Source organism: Bolinopsis microptera, chromosome 12 (assembly GCF_026151205.1).
Source record: "Bolinopsis microptera isolate Bmic1 chromosome 12, MBARI_Bmic_1.0, whole genome shotgun sequence".
Classification (NCBI taxonomy): Eukaryota; Metazoa; Ctenophora; class Tentaculata; order Lobata; family Bolinopsidae; genus Bolinopsis; species Bolinopsis microptera.
In genome coordinates, this window is record NC_087083.1 from 4,085,334 (window position 1) to 4,104,498 (window position 19,165).

At 36.3% G+C, this 19,165-nt stretch overlaps 1 protein-coding gene across 2 annotated transcripts in view; it reads right to left on the reverse strand.

Annotated features, from left to right (window-relative positions):
* Positions 1-19,165, reverse strand: part of LOC134824420 (autophagy-related protein 2 homolog A-like) — a 101,645-nt gene that overhangs the window by 74,103 nt on the left and 8,377 nt on the right. For both annotated transcript variants that reach the window (XM_063836324.1, XM_063836323.1), the window contains exons 6-16: positions 16,628-16,755; positions 16,189-16,291; positions 15,994-16,088; positions 15,045-15,155; positions 14,737-14,844; positions 13,596-13,733; positions 13,239-13,304; positions 12,795-12,872; positions 11,752-11,853; positions 5,264-5,362; positions 212-382 (exon numbers count right to left, since the gene is read on the reverse strand). In XM_063836324.1, the coding sequence (XP_063692394.1) occupies positions 212-382; positions 5,264-5,362; positions 11,752-11,853; positions 12,795-12,872; positions 13,239-13,304; positions 13,596-13,733; positions 14,737-14,844; positions 15,045-15,155; positions 15,994-16,088; positions 16,189-16,291; positions 16,628-16,755 (1,199 nt within the window). The remainder of the gene's footprint in view (positions 1-211; positions 383-5,263; positions 5,363-11,751; positions 11,854-12,794; positions 12,873-13,238; positions 13,305-13,595; positions 13,734-14,736; positions 14,845-15,044; positions 15,156-15,993; positions 16,089-16,188; positions 16,292-16,627; positions 16,756-19,165) is intronic.

The following is a 19,165-nucleotide window of genomic DNA, read 5'->3' on the forward strand; positions in this document are numbered from 1 at the left end:
GAGACAATTCCCTAATCATACTATATATTAGTTACTAGTTATTAGTTACACTAGTATTATATATTATCATATCAGAAAGTTCAACATTTACCCTGTCTAAAGCTAGTGGAATTCCATATTCAGGAAAGTGAAGATCCTACCCATGCATTGTAAGATTAATGTGGAATAGAAAGATCGTACCATACTAGCTGTGGGAAGGTGAAGGTCTTACCATACTAGCTGTGGGAAGGTGAAGATCTTGCCCAGGTACTGTAGGGAGATGCACGGTCCTCTTGGAGTTCTGTGGTTTGTGGAAGACCCCGACTCTGTCTAACATAGTTATATCTGCTATTATTGACAAACTTCCTAAATCCAGCTGGAAGTTCGTTCTGTACTCTTCGTTCTGAATAAGGGAGACTTGTTACCATAGTTACCATAGTTACCATAGTTACCATAGTTACCATGACTGATGACAACACTTGTTACCATGACGACACTTATTACATACAGTTCAATAACACTGAGTACACTTTCAACATACATATTATAGGCAACATAGATACATATAGGCAGCTGTAACCGAGTAACTAATACCGAGTAACTAATACTTACAGCAGTAGTAGATTTGAAGATAAGATTGAGAGTAGGTGAAGTAACTAATACTTACAGCAGTAGTAGATTTGAAGATAAGATTGACAGCAGGTGAAGTAACTAATACTTACAGCAGTAGTAGATTTGAAGATAAGATTGAGAGCAGGTGAGGTAACTAATACTTACAGCAGTAGTAGATTTGAAGATAAGATTGAGAGCAGGTGAAGTAACTAATACTTACAGCAGTAGTAGATTTGAAGATAAGATTGAGAGCAGGTGAAGTAACTAATACTTACAGCAGTAGTAGATTTGAAGATAAGATTGAGAGCAGGTGAAGTAACTAATACTTACAGCAGTAGTAGATTTGAAGATAAGATTGAGAGCAGGTGAAGTAACTAATACTTACAGCAGTAGTAGATTTGAAGATAAGATTGACAGCAGGTGAAGTAACTAATACTTACAGCAGTAGTAGATTTGAAGATAAGATTGAGAGTAACTAATACTAGTAGAGGCTCTTACGGGCATTGTCTGCTCGATACGTTAGGGACCCCAGATACACCTTACTAGACGTATTTTTGACCGTAGAATCGATTGAAAGTGGTTTCAAGATGATTGGACTGATTGTTCTGGGGTAAAATCGCAAAAAACCGATTTTTGGGCCAAAAATAGGCCAAAAAACCATGTTTTTTGATATTTTGAGCAAGTTAATTTTGTTGGCATGTCGGCAAAACTTGCATAAAGATAGCTAAAAGACAGCCGCACAAGATTGTATAAAAATAAAACAAATCCCTCTATTTGTTCTGAGGTAAAAATCCAAAAAAGTGGTAAAAATTTTGACTTTTTTGCTTTAAGTTTGAATAATTTTTTGCAGTTGTATTAAATCAACCCAAAAATAGTCACATCGTGTTTGCCTAAATTTTTCCTTTCCGAGAAGTACCCACTTCATATACTTAATCGAAGTTTGAATATTGTCACTCCGCAAGCGTTTTTGCCAAATTTTCGACGCGCACTACGCGCAAAAGCATTTAGTTGTTATCAATTGGCACCCGCGCGTTCATCATAAATTTCAAACAGCTATAACTCAGCGAGATTATGTCCGTTCTAGCTCATATTTTCACACTAAATAGAAAATAATGTGATCTTATTGCTGACAAAATATGGATATAATTACTTTATTTGCCTTAGAGTAATAGACTGTCAAAGTTTAAAACGCGCATTGGTATAGCACGTGACTAATAAGGCCAAATTTATACTTCTTAACATATTATCGATCCTTAGACATCATACTATTGTGTCCAATTAGCGGTTAGGTCTCTAAACTCGTAGCAGAAAACACGTCTTTTTGCCCGTAAGAGCCTCTACTATACTTACAGCAGTAGTAGATTTGAAGATAAGATTGAGAGCAGGTGAAGTAACTAATACTTACAGCAGTAGTAGATTTGAAGATAAGATTGAGAGCAGGTGAAGTAACTAATACTTACAGCAGTAGTAGATTTGAAGATAAGATTGACAGCAGGTGAAGTAACTAATACTTACAGCAGTAGTAGATTTGAAGATAAGATTGACAGCAGGTGAAGTAACTAATACTTACAGCAGTAGTAGATTTGAAGATAAGATTGAGAGTAACTAATACTAGTAGAGGCTCTTACGGGCATTGTCTGCTCGATACGTTAGGGACCCCAGATACACCTTACTAGACGTATTTTTGACCGTAGAATCGATTGAAAGTGGTTTCAAGATGATTGGACTGATTGTTCTGGGGTAAAATCGCAAAAAACCGATTTTTGGGCCAAAAATAGGCCAAAAAACCATGTTTTTTGATATTTTGAGCAAGTTAATTTTGTTGGCATGTCGGCAAAACTTGCATAAAGATAGCTAAAAGACAGCCGCACAAGATTGTATAAAAATAAAACAAATCCCTCTATTTGTTCTGAGGTAAAAATCCAAAAAAGTGGTAAAAATTTTGACTTTTTTGCTTTAAGTTTGAATAATTTTTTGCAGTTGTATTAAATCAACCCAAAAATAGTCACATCGTGTTTGCCTAAATTTTTCCTTTCCGAGAAGTACCCACTTCATATACTTAATCGAAGTTTGAATATTGTCACTCCGCAAGCGTTTTTGCCAAATTTTCGACGCGCACTACGCGCAAAAGCATTTAGTTGTTATCAATTGGCACCCGCGCGTTCATCATAAATTTCAAACAGCTATAACTCAGCGAGATTATGTCCGTTCTAGCTCATATTTTCACACTAAATAGAAAATAATGTGATCTTATTGCTGACAAAATATGGATATAATTACTTTATTTGCCTTAGAGTAATAGACTGTCAAAGTTTAAAACGCGCATTGGTATAGCACGTGACTAATAAGGCCAAATTTATACTTCTTAACATATTATCGATCCTTAGACATCATACTATTGTGTCCAATTAGCGGTTAGGTCTCTAAACTCGTAGCAGAAAACACGTCTTTTTGCCCGTAAGAGCCTCTACTATACTTACAGCAGTAGTAGATTTGAAGATAAGATTGACAGCAGGTGAAGTAACTAATACTTACAGCAGTAGTAGATTTGAAGATAAGATTGAGAGCAGGTGAAGTAACTAATACTTACAGCAGTAGTAGATTTGAAGATAAGATTGAGAGCAGGTGAAGTAACTAATACTTACAGCAGTAGTAGATTTGAAGATAAGATTGAGAGCAGGTGAAGTAACTAATACTTACAGCAGTAGTAGATTTGAAGATAAGATTGAGAGCAGGTGAAGTAACTAATACTTACAGCAGTAGTAGATTTGAAGATAAGATTGAGAGCAGGTGAAGTAACTAATACTTACAGCAGTAGTAGATTTGAAGATAAGATTGAGAGCAGGTGAAGTAACTAATACTTACAGCAGTAGTAGATTTGAAGATAAGATTGAGAGCAGGTGAAGTAACTAATACTTACAGCAGTAGTAGATTTGAAGATAAGATTGAGAGTAACTAATACTTACAGCAGTAGTAGATTTGAAGATAAGATTGAGAGCAGGTGAAGTAACTAATACTTACAGCAGTAGTAGATTTGAAGATAAGATTGAGAGCAGGTGAAGTAACTAATACTTACAGCAGTAGTAGATTTGAAGATAAGATTGAGAGCAGGTGAAGTAACTAATACTTACAGCAGTAGTAGATTTGAAGATAAGATTGACAGCAGGTGAAGTAACTAATACTTACAGCAGTAGTAGATTTGAAGATAAGATTGAGAGCAGGTGAAGTAACTAATACTTACAGCAGTAGTAGATTTGAAGATAAGATTGACAGCAGGTGAAGTAACTAATACTTACAGCAGTAGTAGATTTGAAGATAAGATTGAGAGCAGGTGAAGTAACTAATACTTACAGCAGTAGTAGATTTGAAGATAAGATTGAGAGCAGGTGAAGTAACTAATACTTACAGCAGTAGTAGATTTGAAGATAAGATTGACAGCAGGTGAAGTAACTAATACTTACAGCAGTAGTAGATTTGAAGATAAGATTGAGAGCAGGTGAAGTAACTAATACTTACAGCAGTAGTAGATTTGAAGATAAGATTGACAGCAGGTGAAGTAACTAATACTTACAGCAGTAGTAGATTTGAAGATAAGATTGAGAGCAGGTGAAGTAACTAATACTTACAGCAGTAGTAGATTTGAAGATAAGATTGAGAGTAACTAATACTTACAGCAGTAGTAGATTTGAAGATAAGATTGAGAGTAACTAATACTTACAGCAGTAGTAGATTTGAAGATAAGATTGAGAGCAGGTGAAGTAACTAATACTTACAGCAGTAGTAGATTTGAAGATAAGATTGACAGCAGGTGAAGTAACTAATACTTACAGCAGTAGTAGATTTGAAGATAAGATTGAGAGTAACTAATACTTACAGCAGTAGTAGATTTGAAGATAAGATTGAGAGCAGGTGAAGTAACTAATACTTACAGCAGTAGTAGATTTGAAGATAAGATTGAGAGCAGGTGAAGTAACTAATACTTACAGCAGTAGTAGATTTGAAGATAAGATTGAGAGCAGGTGAAGTAACTAATACTTACAGCAGTAGTAGATTTGAAGATAAGATTGAGAGCAGGTGAAGTAACTAATACTTACAGCAGTAGTAGATTTGAAGATAAGATTGAGAGCAGGTGAAGTAACTAATACTTACAGCAGTAGTAGATTTGAAGATAAGATTGAGAGCAGGTGAAGTAACTAATACTTACAGCAGTAGTAGATTTGAAGATAAGATTGAGAGTAACTAATACTTACAGCAGTAGTAGATTTGAAGATAAGATTGAGAGCAGGTGAAGTAACTAATACTTACAGCAGTAGTAGATTTGAAGATAAGATTGAGAGCAGGTGAAGTAACTGATACTTACAGCAGTAGTAGATTTGAAGATAAGATTGAGAGCAGGTGAAGTAACTAATACTTACAGCAGTAGTAGATTTGAAGATAAGATTGAGAGTAACTAATACTTACAGCAGTAGTAGATTTGAAGATAAGATTGAGAGCAGGTGAAGTAACTGATACTTACAGCAGTAGTAGATTTGAAGATAAGATTGAGAGCAGGTGAAGTAACTAATACTTACAGCAGTAGTAGATTTGAAGATAAGATTGAGAGTAACTAATACTTACAGCAGTAGTAGATTTGAAGATAAGATTGAGAGCAGGTGAAGTAACTGATACTTACAGCAGTAGTAGATTTGAAGATAAGATTGAGAGCAGGTGAAGTAGGGTGGTAGATAGATCCACTAGTAGCTCTCGTTTCTCTTTGATCCAATAGTAGTACCTAAATTTAATGACAATTTAACATCTTAGAAATCAAAAACCGGATTAAGTAAATATGCAGTACAAGAATCAGGTCTGAGCTCGGCCCACCACCAATGTAGTCTTAGTTTTTCCAGACAATCTGTGATAGCGGGGAGGCAGTGTAATAAGTTAGTGTAATCAACTAGTGTAATCAACTAGTGTAATCAACTAGTAATATCGATTGATCAAATCCCAGTCTCCAGCTACTACATTGTTTGTGTAGGTTTTAATACAATATGTGAAAGTACATAAACTCATAAACTACACTTGTTACCATGACCACTACTGCACTACATCACTTATTCAGGTTTATTGAGATGGTATTGTTCATATCGACAGTATTACTCTAGTGCTCTAGTATATTGTTTCAGTCACTGATACACTGATACTTGAGTTTCTCCGCCGTCCAAATATTGAACTTGGTGACAGTCAATCGCTCACATGACTCACAAGTCTAATCTACACGCGCGCGCTAAAACATCGCGTGACTAGATAATTGGAAGCAGAAGTGCAATAACAAAGCGAAATGTCGCCGCGCGCTACGAATATCACGATAAACATATAATGATTCCTCAAAATGGAGACATTTGATCAATTTCAGATTTCGCCCAAAACAGCCTAAAACTGATCTATCTTACAAGTTATCAGTTCTAATATGAAAGGAAAGTTTTTTGAACCGGTGAAAAAGGATAGTGAAGATAAAATATGCCAAAAATTTAAATTCTGAAATTCATCGAAAAACATCGTTGGGAACCGGAATTCCAAGATAAGAATAAATTTTAACTGTCCTAATAGACCAGGGAGGGCATTTACAGTTGACACCCTGGTAGATCTGGAAGTATTTGGGGCCTTCAGGGGGAAAAATGGGCCGAAAAGGGGCATTTTCGGGTGTTTTCAAATTTGAGATTTCAAAGCCAGATTTTCGGCTTTAGTTGGCTGGGACATGCCCAAATTGGTGTGGGTGAGTTGCATAGAGGTAGTACAAGTGTGATCCGTTGCAGAAATCCGGGTTCCCAAGATTCAAAATGACTTGAAAAGATTTTGTAAAAAATTGGAGACATTTTGGAATCCATGGGAATTTTTTGGAGACATCCATATTTCGCCCTAAAACGTCTCCAATGAGTTTGGTTGGCACCCTGGTTGATCTGGAAGTACGTTACCAGTTATTTGGGGCCTTCAGGGGGGAAAATGGGCCGAAAAATGGGCCGAAAAGGGGCATTTTCGGGTGTTTTCAAATTTGAGATTTCAAAGCCATATTTTCGGCTTTAGTTGGCTGGGACATGCCCAAATTGGTGTGGGTGAGTTGCATAGAGGTAGTACAAGTGTGATCCGTTGCAGAAATCCGGGTTCCCAAGATTCAAAATGACTTGAAAAGATTTTGTAAAAAATTGGAGACATTTTGGAATCCATGGGAATTTTTTGGAGACATCCATATTTCGCCCTAAAACGTCTCCAATGAGTTTGGTTGGCACCCTGGTTGATCTGGAAGTACGTTACCAGTTATTTGGGGCCTTCAGGGGGGAAAATGGGCCGAAAAATGGGCCGAAAAGGGGCATTTTCGGGTGTTTTCAAATTTGAGATTTCAAAGCCAGATTTTCGGCTTTAGTTGGCTGGGACATGCCCAAATTGGTGTGGGTGAGTTGCATAGAGGTAGTACAAGTGTGATCCGTTGCAGAAATCCGGGTTCCCAAGATTCAAAATGACTTGAAAACATTTTGTAAAAAATTGGAGACATTTTGGAATCCATGGGAATTTTTTGGAGACATCCATATTTCGCCCTAAAACGTCTCCAATGAGTTTGGTTGGCACCCTGGTTGATCTGGAAATACGTTACCAGTTATTTGGGGCCTTCAGGGGGAAAATTGGCCGAAAAATGGGCCGAAAAGGGGCATTTTCGGGTGTTTTCAAATTTGAGATTTCAAAGCCAGATTTTCGGCTTTAGTTGGCTGGGACATGCCCAAATTGGTGTGGGTGAGTTGCATATAGGTAGTACAAGTGTGATCCGTTGCAGAAATCCGCGTTCCCAAGATTCAAAATGACTTGAAAAGATTTTGTAAAAAATTGGAGACATTGTCTCTTTGAAAACACCCGAAAATGCCCCTTTTCGGCCCATTTTTCGGCCCATTTTCCCCCCTGAAGGCCCCAAATAACTGGTAACGTACTTCCAGATCAACCAGGGTGCCAACCAAACTCATTGGAGACGTTTTAGGGCGAAATATGGATGTCTCCAAAAAATTCCCATGGATTCCAAAATGTCTCCAATTTTTTACAAAATCTTTTCAAGTCATTTTGAATCTTGGGAACCCGGATTTCTGCAACGGATCACACTTGTACTACCTCTATGCAACTCACCCACACCAATTTGGGCATGTCCCAGCCAACTAAAGCCGAAAATATGGCTTTGAAATCTCAAATTTGAAAACACCCGAAAATGCCCCTTTTCGGCCCATTTTTCGGCCCATTTTCCCCCCTGAAGGCCCCAAATAACTGGTAACGTACTTCCAGATCAACCAGGGTGCCAACCAAACTCATTGGAGACGTTTTAGGGCGAAATATGGATGTCTCCAAAAAATTCCCATGGATTCCAAAATGTCTCCAATTTTTTACAAAATCTTTTCAAGTCATTTTGAATCTTGGGAACCCGGATTTCTGCAACGGATCACACTTGTACTACCTCTATGCAACTCACCCACACCAATTTGGGCATGTCCCAGCCAACTAAAGCCGAAAATCTGGCTTTGAAATCTCAAATTTGAAAACACCCGAAAATGCCCCTTTTCGGCCCATTTTTCGGCCCATTTTCCCCCCTGAAGGCCCCAAATAACTGGTAACGTACTTCCAGATCAACCAGGGTGCCAACCAAACTCATTGGAGACGTTTTAGGGCGAAATATGGATGTCTCCAAAAAATTCCCATGGATTCCAAAATGTCTCCAATTTTTTACAAAATCTTTTCAAGTCATTTTGAATCTTGGGAACCCGGATTTCTGCAACGGATCACACTTGTACTACCTCTATGCAACTCACCCACACCAATTTGGGCATGTCCCAGCCAACTTAAGCCGAAAATCTGGCTTTGAAATCTCAAATTTGAAAACACCCGAAAATGCCCCTTTTCGGCCCATTTTTCGGCCCATTTTCCCCCCTGAAGGCCCCAAATAACTGGTAACGTACTTCCAGATCAACCAGGGTGCCAACCAAACTCATTGGAGACGTTTTAGGGCGAAATATGGATGTCTCCAAAAAATTCCCATGGATTCCAAAATGTCTCCAATTTTTTACAAAATCTTTTCAAGTCATTTTGAATCTTGGGAACCCGGATTTCTGCAACGGATCACACTTGTACTACCTCTATGCAACTCACCCACACCAATTTGGGCATGTCCCAGCCAACTAAAGCCGAAAATCTGGCTTTGAAATCTCAAATTTGAAAACACCCGAAAATGCCCCTTTTCGGCCCATTTTCCCCCCTGAAGGCCCCAAATAACTGGTAACGTACTTCCAGATCAACCAGGGTGCCAACCAAACTCATTGGAGACGTTTTAGGGCGAAATATGGATGTCTCCAAAAAATTCCCATGGATTCCAAAATGTCTCCAATTTTTTACAAAATCTTTTCAAGTCATTTTGAATCTTGGGAACCCGGATTTCTGCAACGGATCACACTTGTACTACCTCTATGCAACTCACCCACACCAATTTGGGCATGTCCCAGCCAACTAAAGCCGAAAATCTGGCTTTGAAATCTCAAATTTGAAAACACCCGAAAATGCCCCTTTTCGGCCCATTTTTCGGCCCATTTTCCCCCCTGAAGGCCCCAAATAACTGGTAACGTACTTCCAGATCAACCAGGGTGCCAACCAAACTCATTGGAGACGTTTTAGGGCGAAATATGGATGTCTCCAAAAAATTCCCATGGATTCCAAAATGTCTCCAATTTTTTACAAAATCTTTTCAAGTCATTTTGAATCTTGGGAACCCGGATTTCTGCAACGGATCACACTTGTACTACCTCTATGCAACTCACCCACACCAATTTGGGCATGTCCCAGCCAACTAAAGCCGAAAATCTGGCTTTGAAATCTCAAATTTGAAAACACCCGAAAATGCCCCTTTTCGGCCCATTTTTCGGCCCATTTTCCCCCCTGAAGGCCCCAAATAACTGGTAACGTACTTCCAGATCAACCAGGGTGCCAACCAAACTCATTGGAGACGTTTTAGGGCGAAATATGGATGTCTCCAAAAAATTCCCATGGATTCCAAAATGTCTCCAATTTTTTACAAAATCTTTTCAAGTCATTTTGAATCTTGGGAACCCGGATTTCTGCAACGGATCACACTTGTACTACCTCTATGCAACTCACCCACACCAATTTGGGCATGTCCCAGCCAACTAAAGCCGAAAATCTGGCTTTGAAATCTCAAATTTGAAAACACCCGAAAATGCCCCTTTTCGGCCCATTTTTCGGCCCATTTTCCCCCTGAAGGCCCCAAATAACTGGTAACGTACTTCCAGATCAACCAGGGTGCCAACCAAACTCATTGGAGACGTTTTAGGGCGAAATATGGATGTCTCCAAAAAATTCCCATGGATTCCAAAATGTCTCCAATTTTTTACAAAATCTTTTCAAGTCATTTTGAATCTTGGGAACCCGGATTTCTGCAACGGATCACACTTGTACTACCTCTATGCAACTCACCCACACCAATTTGGGCATGTCCCAGCCAACTAAAGCCGAAAATCTGGCTTTGAAATCTCAAATTTGAAAACACCCGAAAATGCCCCTTTTCGGCCCATTTTTCGGCCCATTTTCCCCCTGAAGGCCCCAAATAACTGGTAACGTACTTCCAGATCAACCAGGGTGCCAACCAAACTCATTGGAGACGTTTTAGGGCGAAATATGGATGTCTCCAAAAAATTCCCATGGATTCCAAAATGTCTCCAATTTTTTACAAAATCTTTTCAAGTCATTTTGAATCTTGGGAACCCGGATTTCTGCAACGGATCACACTTGTACTACCTCTATGCAACTCACCCACACCAATTTGGGCATGTCCCAGCCAACTAAAGCCGAAAATCTGGCTTTGAAATCTCAAATTTGAAAACACCCGAAAATGCCCCTTTTCGGCCCATTTTTCGGCCCATTTTCCCCCTGAAGGCCCCAAATAACTGGTAACGTACTTCCAGATCAACCAGGGTGCCAACCAAACTCATTGGAGACGTTTTAGGGCGAAATATGGAAAACAAAATTTTGACATTTTTTTTTGGCAAATATGGTTCGCCACCCCCCTTTTTTGTCTTCTTTTCGTATGTGAAAGGTCTTAGTTTGTTTGAGGGACAGACCAGAACTCAGTTAAGCCATATACAGCTAATTTAGGTGCTTAAATATCAATAATACGTAATTCCCCTCTAATTCCCCTCCAATTCCCATGAAATTCCCATGGAGACAATGTCTCCAAAATGTCTCCAAATATGAGGAATCATAATATCACAATAAAAATGCTCAAATGTTTTGATGCCAACGCATCTCTGCTATTATCGGCCTTCAAGCGATCAAGGCAAAAATTAACTGTCGCTGATATAGGAAGATACTCTGGCACCCGCCTGTTCTACGACAGGAATGGCGAACCGTCTGACCCAAAAATACCTCTCTTTCTTATGACATCAAACGAAATTTTACAAGCGTGACAGTTAAGCTCTGCTTGCTTAAGAGTAGTAACCCATTCTAATAAATCCTTATTTCTGATCGCGCTCAAACCACTGTACTGGTAGATACTTCACTTGTGAGTACAACACTGCTAGGTTTTAACAACAGTGTTTTTACTTTTTTACAACAGTACAGACTACAAATTGTACACTGTGTGGCGAGTAATTACTTCCTAATTAAGAGAATACTATTTTAGGCTTAATAGATTCAATAAGTAGGTATGATAGATTCAATAAGTATAGTAGGTATGATAGATTCAATAAGTAGGTATGATAGATTCAATAAGTAGGTATGATAGGTATTATAATGTGGCATTACATGTATAGTCAGTAATGTAAGATTAATCCAAGATATGTTCGGATCTTTTTAGACTTAAAATTTATCTTATCCACAAATTGGTTTAACATGCCAACAGTATTATATCCAGATGAAGTTTTATTCAGAGCAACCAAAACTACGACTGGGCGAGGAGCTATTTTCTAATTTCTGAGTGTTTTCGGAAGAAAGAAAGGAATAATAAGAAGTGATTACCGGTTGTTTGTTGGGCGAAGAAAGGTTTGTTTCTGTGAGAGAACCTGGTAACCTGGTAACCTGGTAACCTGGTAACCTGGTTACCTGGTTACCTGGTTACCTGGTTACCCGGGAATAATAAGAAGTTATTACCGGTTGTATGTTGGGCGAAGAAAGGTTTGTTTCTGTGAGAGAACTGAATAAGGCTTCTTCAATCTCGCATCTTACAATCGACAGTGACGCACTCGTATCTATCTGAAACAATTACCTTCAGTAACCTTATGTAGCCTTGCTTCTATTGAAAATATGTACATTCAGTAAGGTTACATAATTACATAATTACATAATTATATAAAGTAAATGATTTTTAGTTTAAATAGACATTTATATTAATTTTTCTTAGATTAAGAATCTCCACAGTTTTTTTCTTCTTTCGGAGAGAGTTAGCCTATTTTGGAATAAACTCCCTCCGGACGTCAAGAACACTATCCACTACTCAGACAGTTCCAAAATTTAAAAGTTAAATTAGAAAGATTTAGGTAAGATATTATTTTTAAAAGTATTGTAAATAATTATTATTTTTGGTATGTTTCGAATGAAGTTTTGGGAAGAATTGAGAAAACCAATAATGTTAATACACACAAAATGAATATCTTAGGTTTAATCCTCGTTTTGCTAAACAACTTTTTATTAACTTACATATAATATATAGTAGTGGAAAGCTTGATTAATTACATTTTACTGGGTCTTTGTACCTAGCATTTTATTTTAATATTAAATTGTCGTAGAAATATTCTTAATGATAATTGTGTAATGTGCAATCCTGAACCCTTACAATTTATAGATTTAATTAAGTAAAACTATTAATATCATATTATATTTATATTCTTCAGTGTCAGATACAATATTATTATTATCAACCACCTTTTCAAGCTAAATTGCTCTAGTAGCAGAGTGTAGTTGTGGCAGTGAAAATTCTATAGAATTTAATTACACTGTTTTTCTTAAATACAGAAATATGTACATTAGAATATTTACTCTGTATTAATTACTGTTAGACTACTGTTAGTTTTAAAAAATTAAACAAACTAAAGTTCATGATAGGAAGAAATTGGCATTTAACAATCTGAGTCTGAAGCTTGTTGTTTTTAACAAGTAATAGTACAAATAAAAGACAAAGTAAAACTAAAACTCACATGTTGAGTGGTAGTCATAAGCTCTAGTCTAAAGTTCGTATTCACAGAAACAAGGAACAGATGATCATGAGGACACACCTGGGACAATATTCGTCTAATTAATTGATTAATTAGATAATTAGATATAATATTTGTTTAATTAATTGATTAATAAGATAATTCATTATAGATCATTACAATGATGAGATAATAGTTGATAAACCAAGATGCAGCATATAAAACGTTTATAATGTTTTTGTGATAGACCCAATAGATATGTAAAGAGTAAGAATAAACCTTGTTTAAGGAGGCGCGAATGCATGCGGAGTGATATGTAAAGAGTAAGAATAAACCTTGTTTAAGGAGGCGCGAATGCATGCGGAGTGATATGTAAAGAGTAAGAATAAACCCTGTTTAAGGAGGCGCGAATGCATGCGGAGTGATATGTAAAGAGTAAGAATAAACCTTGTTTAAGGAGGCGCGAATGCATGCGGAGTCGTTCTCGTAATTGTTCGTTACTTGATCAGCTACCTGTAATAAAATCTGCTGTTGAAAAAAATTATAAAACATTCTCCTGGGAGCCTGGTTACACTACTAGTTACCATGGTTACACTACTAGTTACCATGGTTACACTACTAGTTACATTCACCTGGGAGTCGAGAGGAAACTAACATTTTAACATTTTACTTTTTATCTCAGGCTACTGAGTAAACTGACAGCCCTAAAAACAAGCAATATTTGATAAACATTTTTAAATGAAACTTTCAGTATTCCTAGTTACACTACTAGTTACCATGATTACACTACTTCAGTATACATACCTCAGCAAAGTACTTGGCAGATAAAGTGACCATAGGTTCAATAGGTAGGTTAGGTTGGGAGAGATCGCCACTAACACTGACACTGGTTAAGTTCTGATGTAACAGTGTAACCGCGATATATCGCACATTTAGTTGTACCTGTAAGTGTTATCTCCGTCAGCTCAACAGCATGTACATTGTACACAAAAGCAAAAGCAAAAGTAAAATTGAAAGGTTACGTGAGAGAGAAAGTGAAATAGAAAGGTAACGTGAGAGAGAAATTTAAATTGAAAGGTAACGAGAAAGTGAAATTGAAATTGAAAGGTAACGTGAGAGAGAAATTTGAATTGAAAGGTAACGTGAGAGAGAAAGTGAAATTGAAAGGTAACGTGAGAGAGAAATTTAAATTGAAAGGTAACGAGAAAGTGAAATTGAAATTGAAAGGTAACGTGAGAGAGAAAGTGAAATTGAAAGATAACGAGAGAGAGAGAGAGTGAAATTGAAAGGTAACGTGAGAGGGAAATTTAAATTGAAATCCGTCAGCTCGACAGCATGTACAGTGTACACAAAAGCAAAAGCAAAAGTAAAATTGAAAGGTAACGTGAGAGAGAAATTTAAATTGAAAGGTAACGAGAAAGTGAAATTGAAATTGAAAGGTAACGTGAGAGAGAAATTTGAATTGAAAGGTAACGTGAGAGAGAAAGTGAAATTGAAAGGTAACGTGCGAGAGAAAGTGAAATTGAAAGGTAACGTGAGAGAGAAAGTGAAATTGAAAGATAACGAGAGAGAGAGAGTGAAATTGAAAGGTAACGTGAGAGGGAAATTTAAATTGAAATCCGTCAGCTCGACAGCATGTACAGTGTACACAAAAGCAAAAGCAAAAGTAAAATTGAAAGATAGCGTGAGAGATAAATTGAAATTGAAAGGTAACGTGAGAGAGAAAGTGAAAGTGAAAGGTAACGTGAGAGAGAAAGTGAAATTGAAAGGTAACGTGAGAGAGAAAGTGAAATTGAAAGGTAACGTGAGAGAGAAAGTGAAATTGAAAGGTAACGCGAGAGAGAAAGTGAAAGTGAAATATAACGTTAGAGAGAAAGTGAAATTGAAAGGTAACGTTAGAGAGAAAGTGAAAGTGAAAGGTAACGTGAGAGAGAACCAAACTGACCACGATCTGATCCTCAAGTAGTTCGCTGTGTTTCTGTTGTTTAGGAGTTGCGCGGTGAGATGTAGTGTTTAGAACTGGTTTATCTGCTGCCCCTCCCAGTGGTATACTCTACAGGCAATTAGTTATTTAGTTATTAGTTGAGCTATTTAGTTGCTTAGATATTATTTTATTTATATCTTAATTCATATTTTGTTAATTAGCTGATTTTTAAATGAATCCAGCTTTATTATTTTTATAATGAGTTAACAAAGAGAAGATAAGAAAAGTAAGTCAATAACTTAAAGTAACATAAAGTAAAAGTAAATAACCTGCATATCAGTATCTAGAGGAGGAAGGTCGAGGTTAGGGAAGGGGGTAGGACCTGAGTGCATAGAGTAGAAGAAATCACTCTCGAACCCCTCATGAGACAAACCTCTACCCTGGGGGAAGAGACGATTATTATTATTATTATAAAACAGGATCTTACCGACAAAAAAGATTCCTAAAAATACCTTAATGCGGTTAACTGTACCCTTGAAAAAGATTTTCCCAACATCTGTTGTATGCAGCTATATCTCTAATTTCGTTCAATTCATGAGAGTTGTCCATTTGCAAATTTCTAATACTTAAATCACTTCTTAAAACCGATAACAAGTTCATTCTAGGTCTACTATATATAATTATATATAAATTATATGTATTATAAAATTATTTGTTATATATAACAAATAATTTTAGGAAACGATGTAACAGAGTCGATATATTTTAATGTTGCCATGGGGTGGCAAGTCCCCATACATCGTGGTCCGGTAGTTTCATTGCGTCCTAATATAAGGTTATAACCTTTATTCCAATTATTAGATAGTTATATCTATGTATATATACATATACTGTACTTATATATAAGTACAGTAAAACCCCGATTTACTGCGGACTTTGGGGGAAAGCAGAAACCCGCGGTAAATCGGGGTTTGCGGTAAATCGGGGTTTTGGTTTGTATCATTCAGTTCTATCAACCCTACAGTACAACATATTTAATGTATAATATTATACCTTGATATGGTTACTATGGTTACCTTTATATGGTTACTATGGTTACCTAGATATGATATGGTTACTATGGTTACCTAGATATGGTTACTATGGTTACCTTGATATGGTTACTATGGTTACTATGGTTACCTTCAGTTCTATCAACCCTACAGTACAACATATTTTGTATAATATTATACCTTGATATGGTTACTATGCATACCTTAATATGGTTACTATGGTTACCTTGATATGGTTGGTATGTAGTTCCTGTTCTAACTTTGCGAAATCATCGTTACTCATCTTCTGGCATCTTAGAGGAGTAGCCTCCTTCCTACTGTCTGTAACAATATTTATTATTGCACAAATTGCAATCTATAAAACTTAAGTTTAGATAAACCCATACGATTTATTTAATTAAGTTAATGTGTTAATAATAACCTGATAAAGTTGTGTTGATACTGTGGATAAGATCTGATAATATGTGTACATCATGTGGAGACAGCATAGCGTGTATACTCCCTACATTACACTCCATGTCCAGCTGAGTGTTGTTAGTTGATTAGCAGTTAATTAGCTAATTAGTTAATCAGAAAATTAGATATTAATCAGTTAATTAGATTTTAATCAGTTAATACTATAATATTAATTAGTTTATCAGATAATGTGCGATTAATTTAACGCGCGATATCTTAAGATGGGAAACTTTTTTCGGTCAGGACAAATGCATTTGACAATTTCGATCGAGCTCTAAAACATATCTCAACCCCACGTCACCCCACCCCCTGTGGCCTTAATAGTATAATAAAACTGCTTATAATAATAAATAGTAACTAATTATTGTAACTAATAATAAAGTTTAATGAAGCTACGAACTAACCTTAGGCCCAGGGAGTTGGTCATTTATCTTCAGATGTATTTTTATCTCTTGCTCTCCCAAGAATTTAGCTATAACATTAGGTTGTGTGGTCTGTGGGGGTGTCTCCTCTTCTCTGTCTTCGTCGCTCTCTAGATAAAGAGATCACGTGTTTAGAATACAGCTCTCTGATTGGTTGATAGGTATCACGTGTTTAGAATAACAAGAATTTAGCTATAACATTAGGTTGTGTGGTCTGTGGGGGTGTTTCCTCTTCCTCGCTCTCTAGATGATTAGTATGGAGATTCATGAGTTCATTAGCATTAATCGGTTTAATAAGAAACACTTTATACGATCAACAAAAAAACGTGCTGTATGCCGTATAGCTGTATAGGTTATATGATTATACAGTAAGATCTATATTATAGTATTATATATATATATAATATATAATATATATATTATAATCTTTTGCACTGTTTATACTTGAGCAATTCAATTGCGATAATGAAATTCCGGCCGTATGCACGGGTTACACTAGTCTTTTATTATACCGTTAAAATAAGAAAAGAGCGGAGTAGGAGAAGAACTATATAATACCGTTAAAATAAGAAAAGAGAGGAGTAGGAGAAGAACTATATACTACCGTTAAAATAAGAAAAGAGAGGAGTAGGAGAAGAACTATATAATACCGTTAAAATAAGAAAAGAGAGGAGTAGGAGAAGAACTATATAATACCGTTAAAATAAGAAAAGAGAGGAGTAGGAGAAGAACTATATAATACCGTTAAAATAAGAAAAGAGAGGAGTAAGAGAAGAACTATATGATACTGTTAAAATAAGAAAAGAGCGGAGTAGGAGAAGAACTATATAATCAGGGTTGCCGGCATTTTTGAGAGTCATTTTTAAGGTTTTTTCACGTCTTTTAAGGCCCCTTTTGACCCATTTTTAAGGTCCAAAACAGTTAAATTCAAGGTTTTTTAAGGTCCACAGTGCGAAAGTTTGGACAAACGTAATGCAATAAAGGTGCAAATTTAAGGTTTTTCAAGGTTTTCCGATACAGAAATTGCAATCATATCTAAAGGGGGAAGGTATAATTTCAGAAAACCCCGATTAGATCTACAACAAGCTAGGTATAATTTCAGAAAAACCCAATTAGATCTACACCGAGCTAGGTATAATTGCAGAAAAACCAAATTAGATCTACAACAAGCTAGGTATAATTTCAGAAAAACCCAATTAGATCTACACCGAGCTAGGTATAATTTCAGAAAACCCCAATTAGATCTACAACAAGCTAGGTATAATTTCAGAAAAACCCAATTAGATCTACAACAAGCTAGGTATAATTTCAGAAAAACCCAATTAGATCTACACCGAGCTAGGTATAATTTCAGAAAAACCCAATTAGATCTACACCGAGCTAGGTATAATTTCAGAAAAACCCAATTAGATCTACAACAAGCTAGGTATAATTTCAGAAAAACCAAATTAGATCTACACCGAGCTAGGTATAATTTCAGAAAACCCCAATTAGATCTACAACAAGCTAGGTATAATTTCAGAAAAACCCAATTAGATCTACAACAAGCTAGGTATAATTTCAGAAAAACCCAATTAGATCTACAACAAGCTAGGTATAATTTCAGAAAAACCCAATTAGATCTACACCGAGCTAGGTATAATTTCAGAAAAACCCAATTAGATCTACAGCGAGCTAGGTATAATTTCAGAAAAACCCAATTAGATCTACAACAAGCTGGGTATAATTTCAGAAAAACCCAATTAGATCTACAACAAGCTAGGTATAATTTCAGAAAAACCCAATTAGATCTACACCGAGCTAGGTATAATTTCAGAAAAACCCAATTAGATCTACAACAAGCTAGGTATAATTTCAGAAAATCTTATCAGATCTACATCAAGCTAGGTATAATTTCAAAAAATTTTACTAATCCGGAAAATCCATTTAAATCTAACATCAAGCTAGGTATAATTTAGGTATGGAACCTTAAAAAACCTTAAAAACCCGAAAATTTGCCCGTTTTTCACGTCTTTTTTAAGGTTTTTTGCCCAAAATTGCCGTTTTTAAGGTTTTTAAGGTTTTTTAAGGTTTTTAAGGTCCCCCGGCAACCCTGTATATAATACCGTTAAAATAAGAAAAGAGCGGAGTAGGAGAAGAACTATATAATACCGTTAAAATAAGAAAAGAGAGGAGTAGGAGAAGAACTATATATAATACCGTTAAAATAAGAAAAGAGAGGAGTAGGAGAAGAACTATATAATACCGTTAAAATAAGAAAAGAGAGGAGTAGGAGAAGAACTATATAATACCGTTAAAATAAGAAAAGAGCGGAGTAGGAGAAGAACTATATAATACCGTTAAAATAAGAAAAGAGAGGAGTAGGAGAAGAACTATATAATACCGTTAAAATAAGAAAAGAGAGGAGTAGGAGAAGAACTATATAATACCGTTAAAATAAGAAAAGAGAGGAGTAGGAGAAGAACTATATAATACCGTTAAAATAAGAAAAGAGAGGAGTAGGAGAAGAACTATATAATA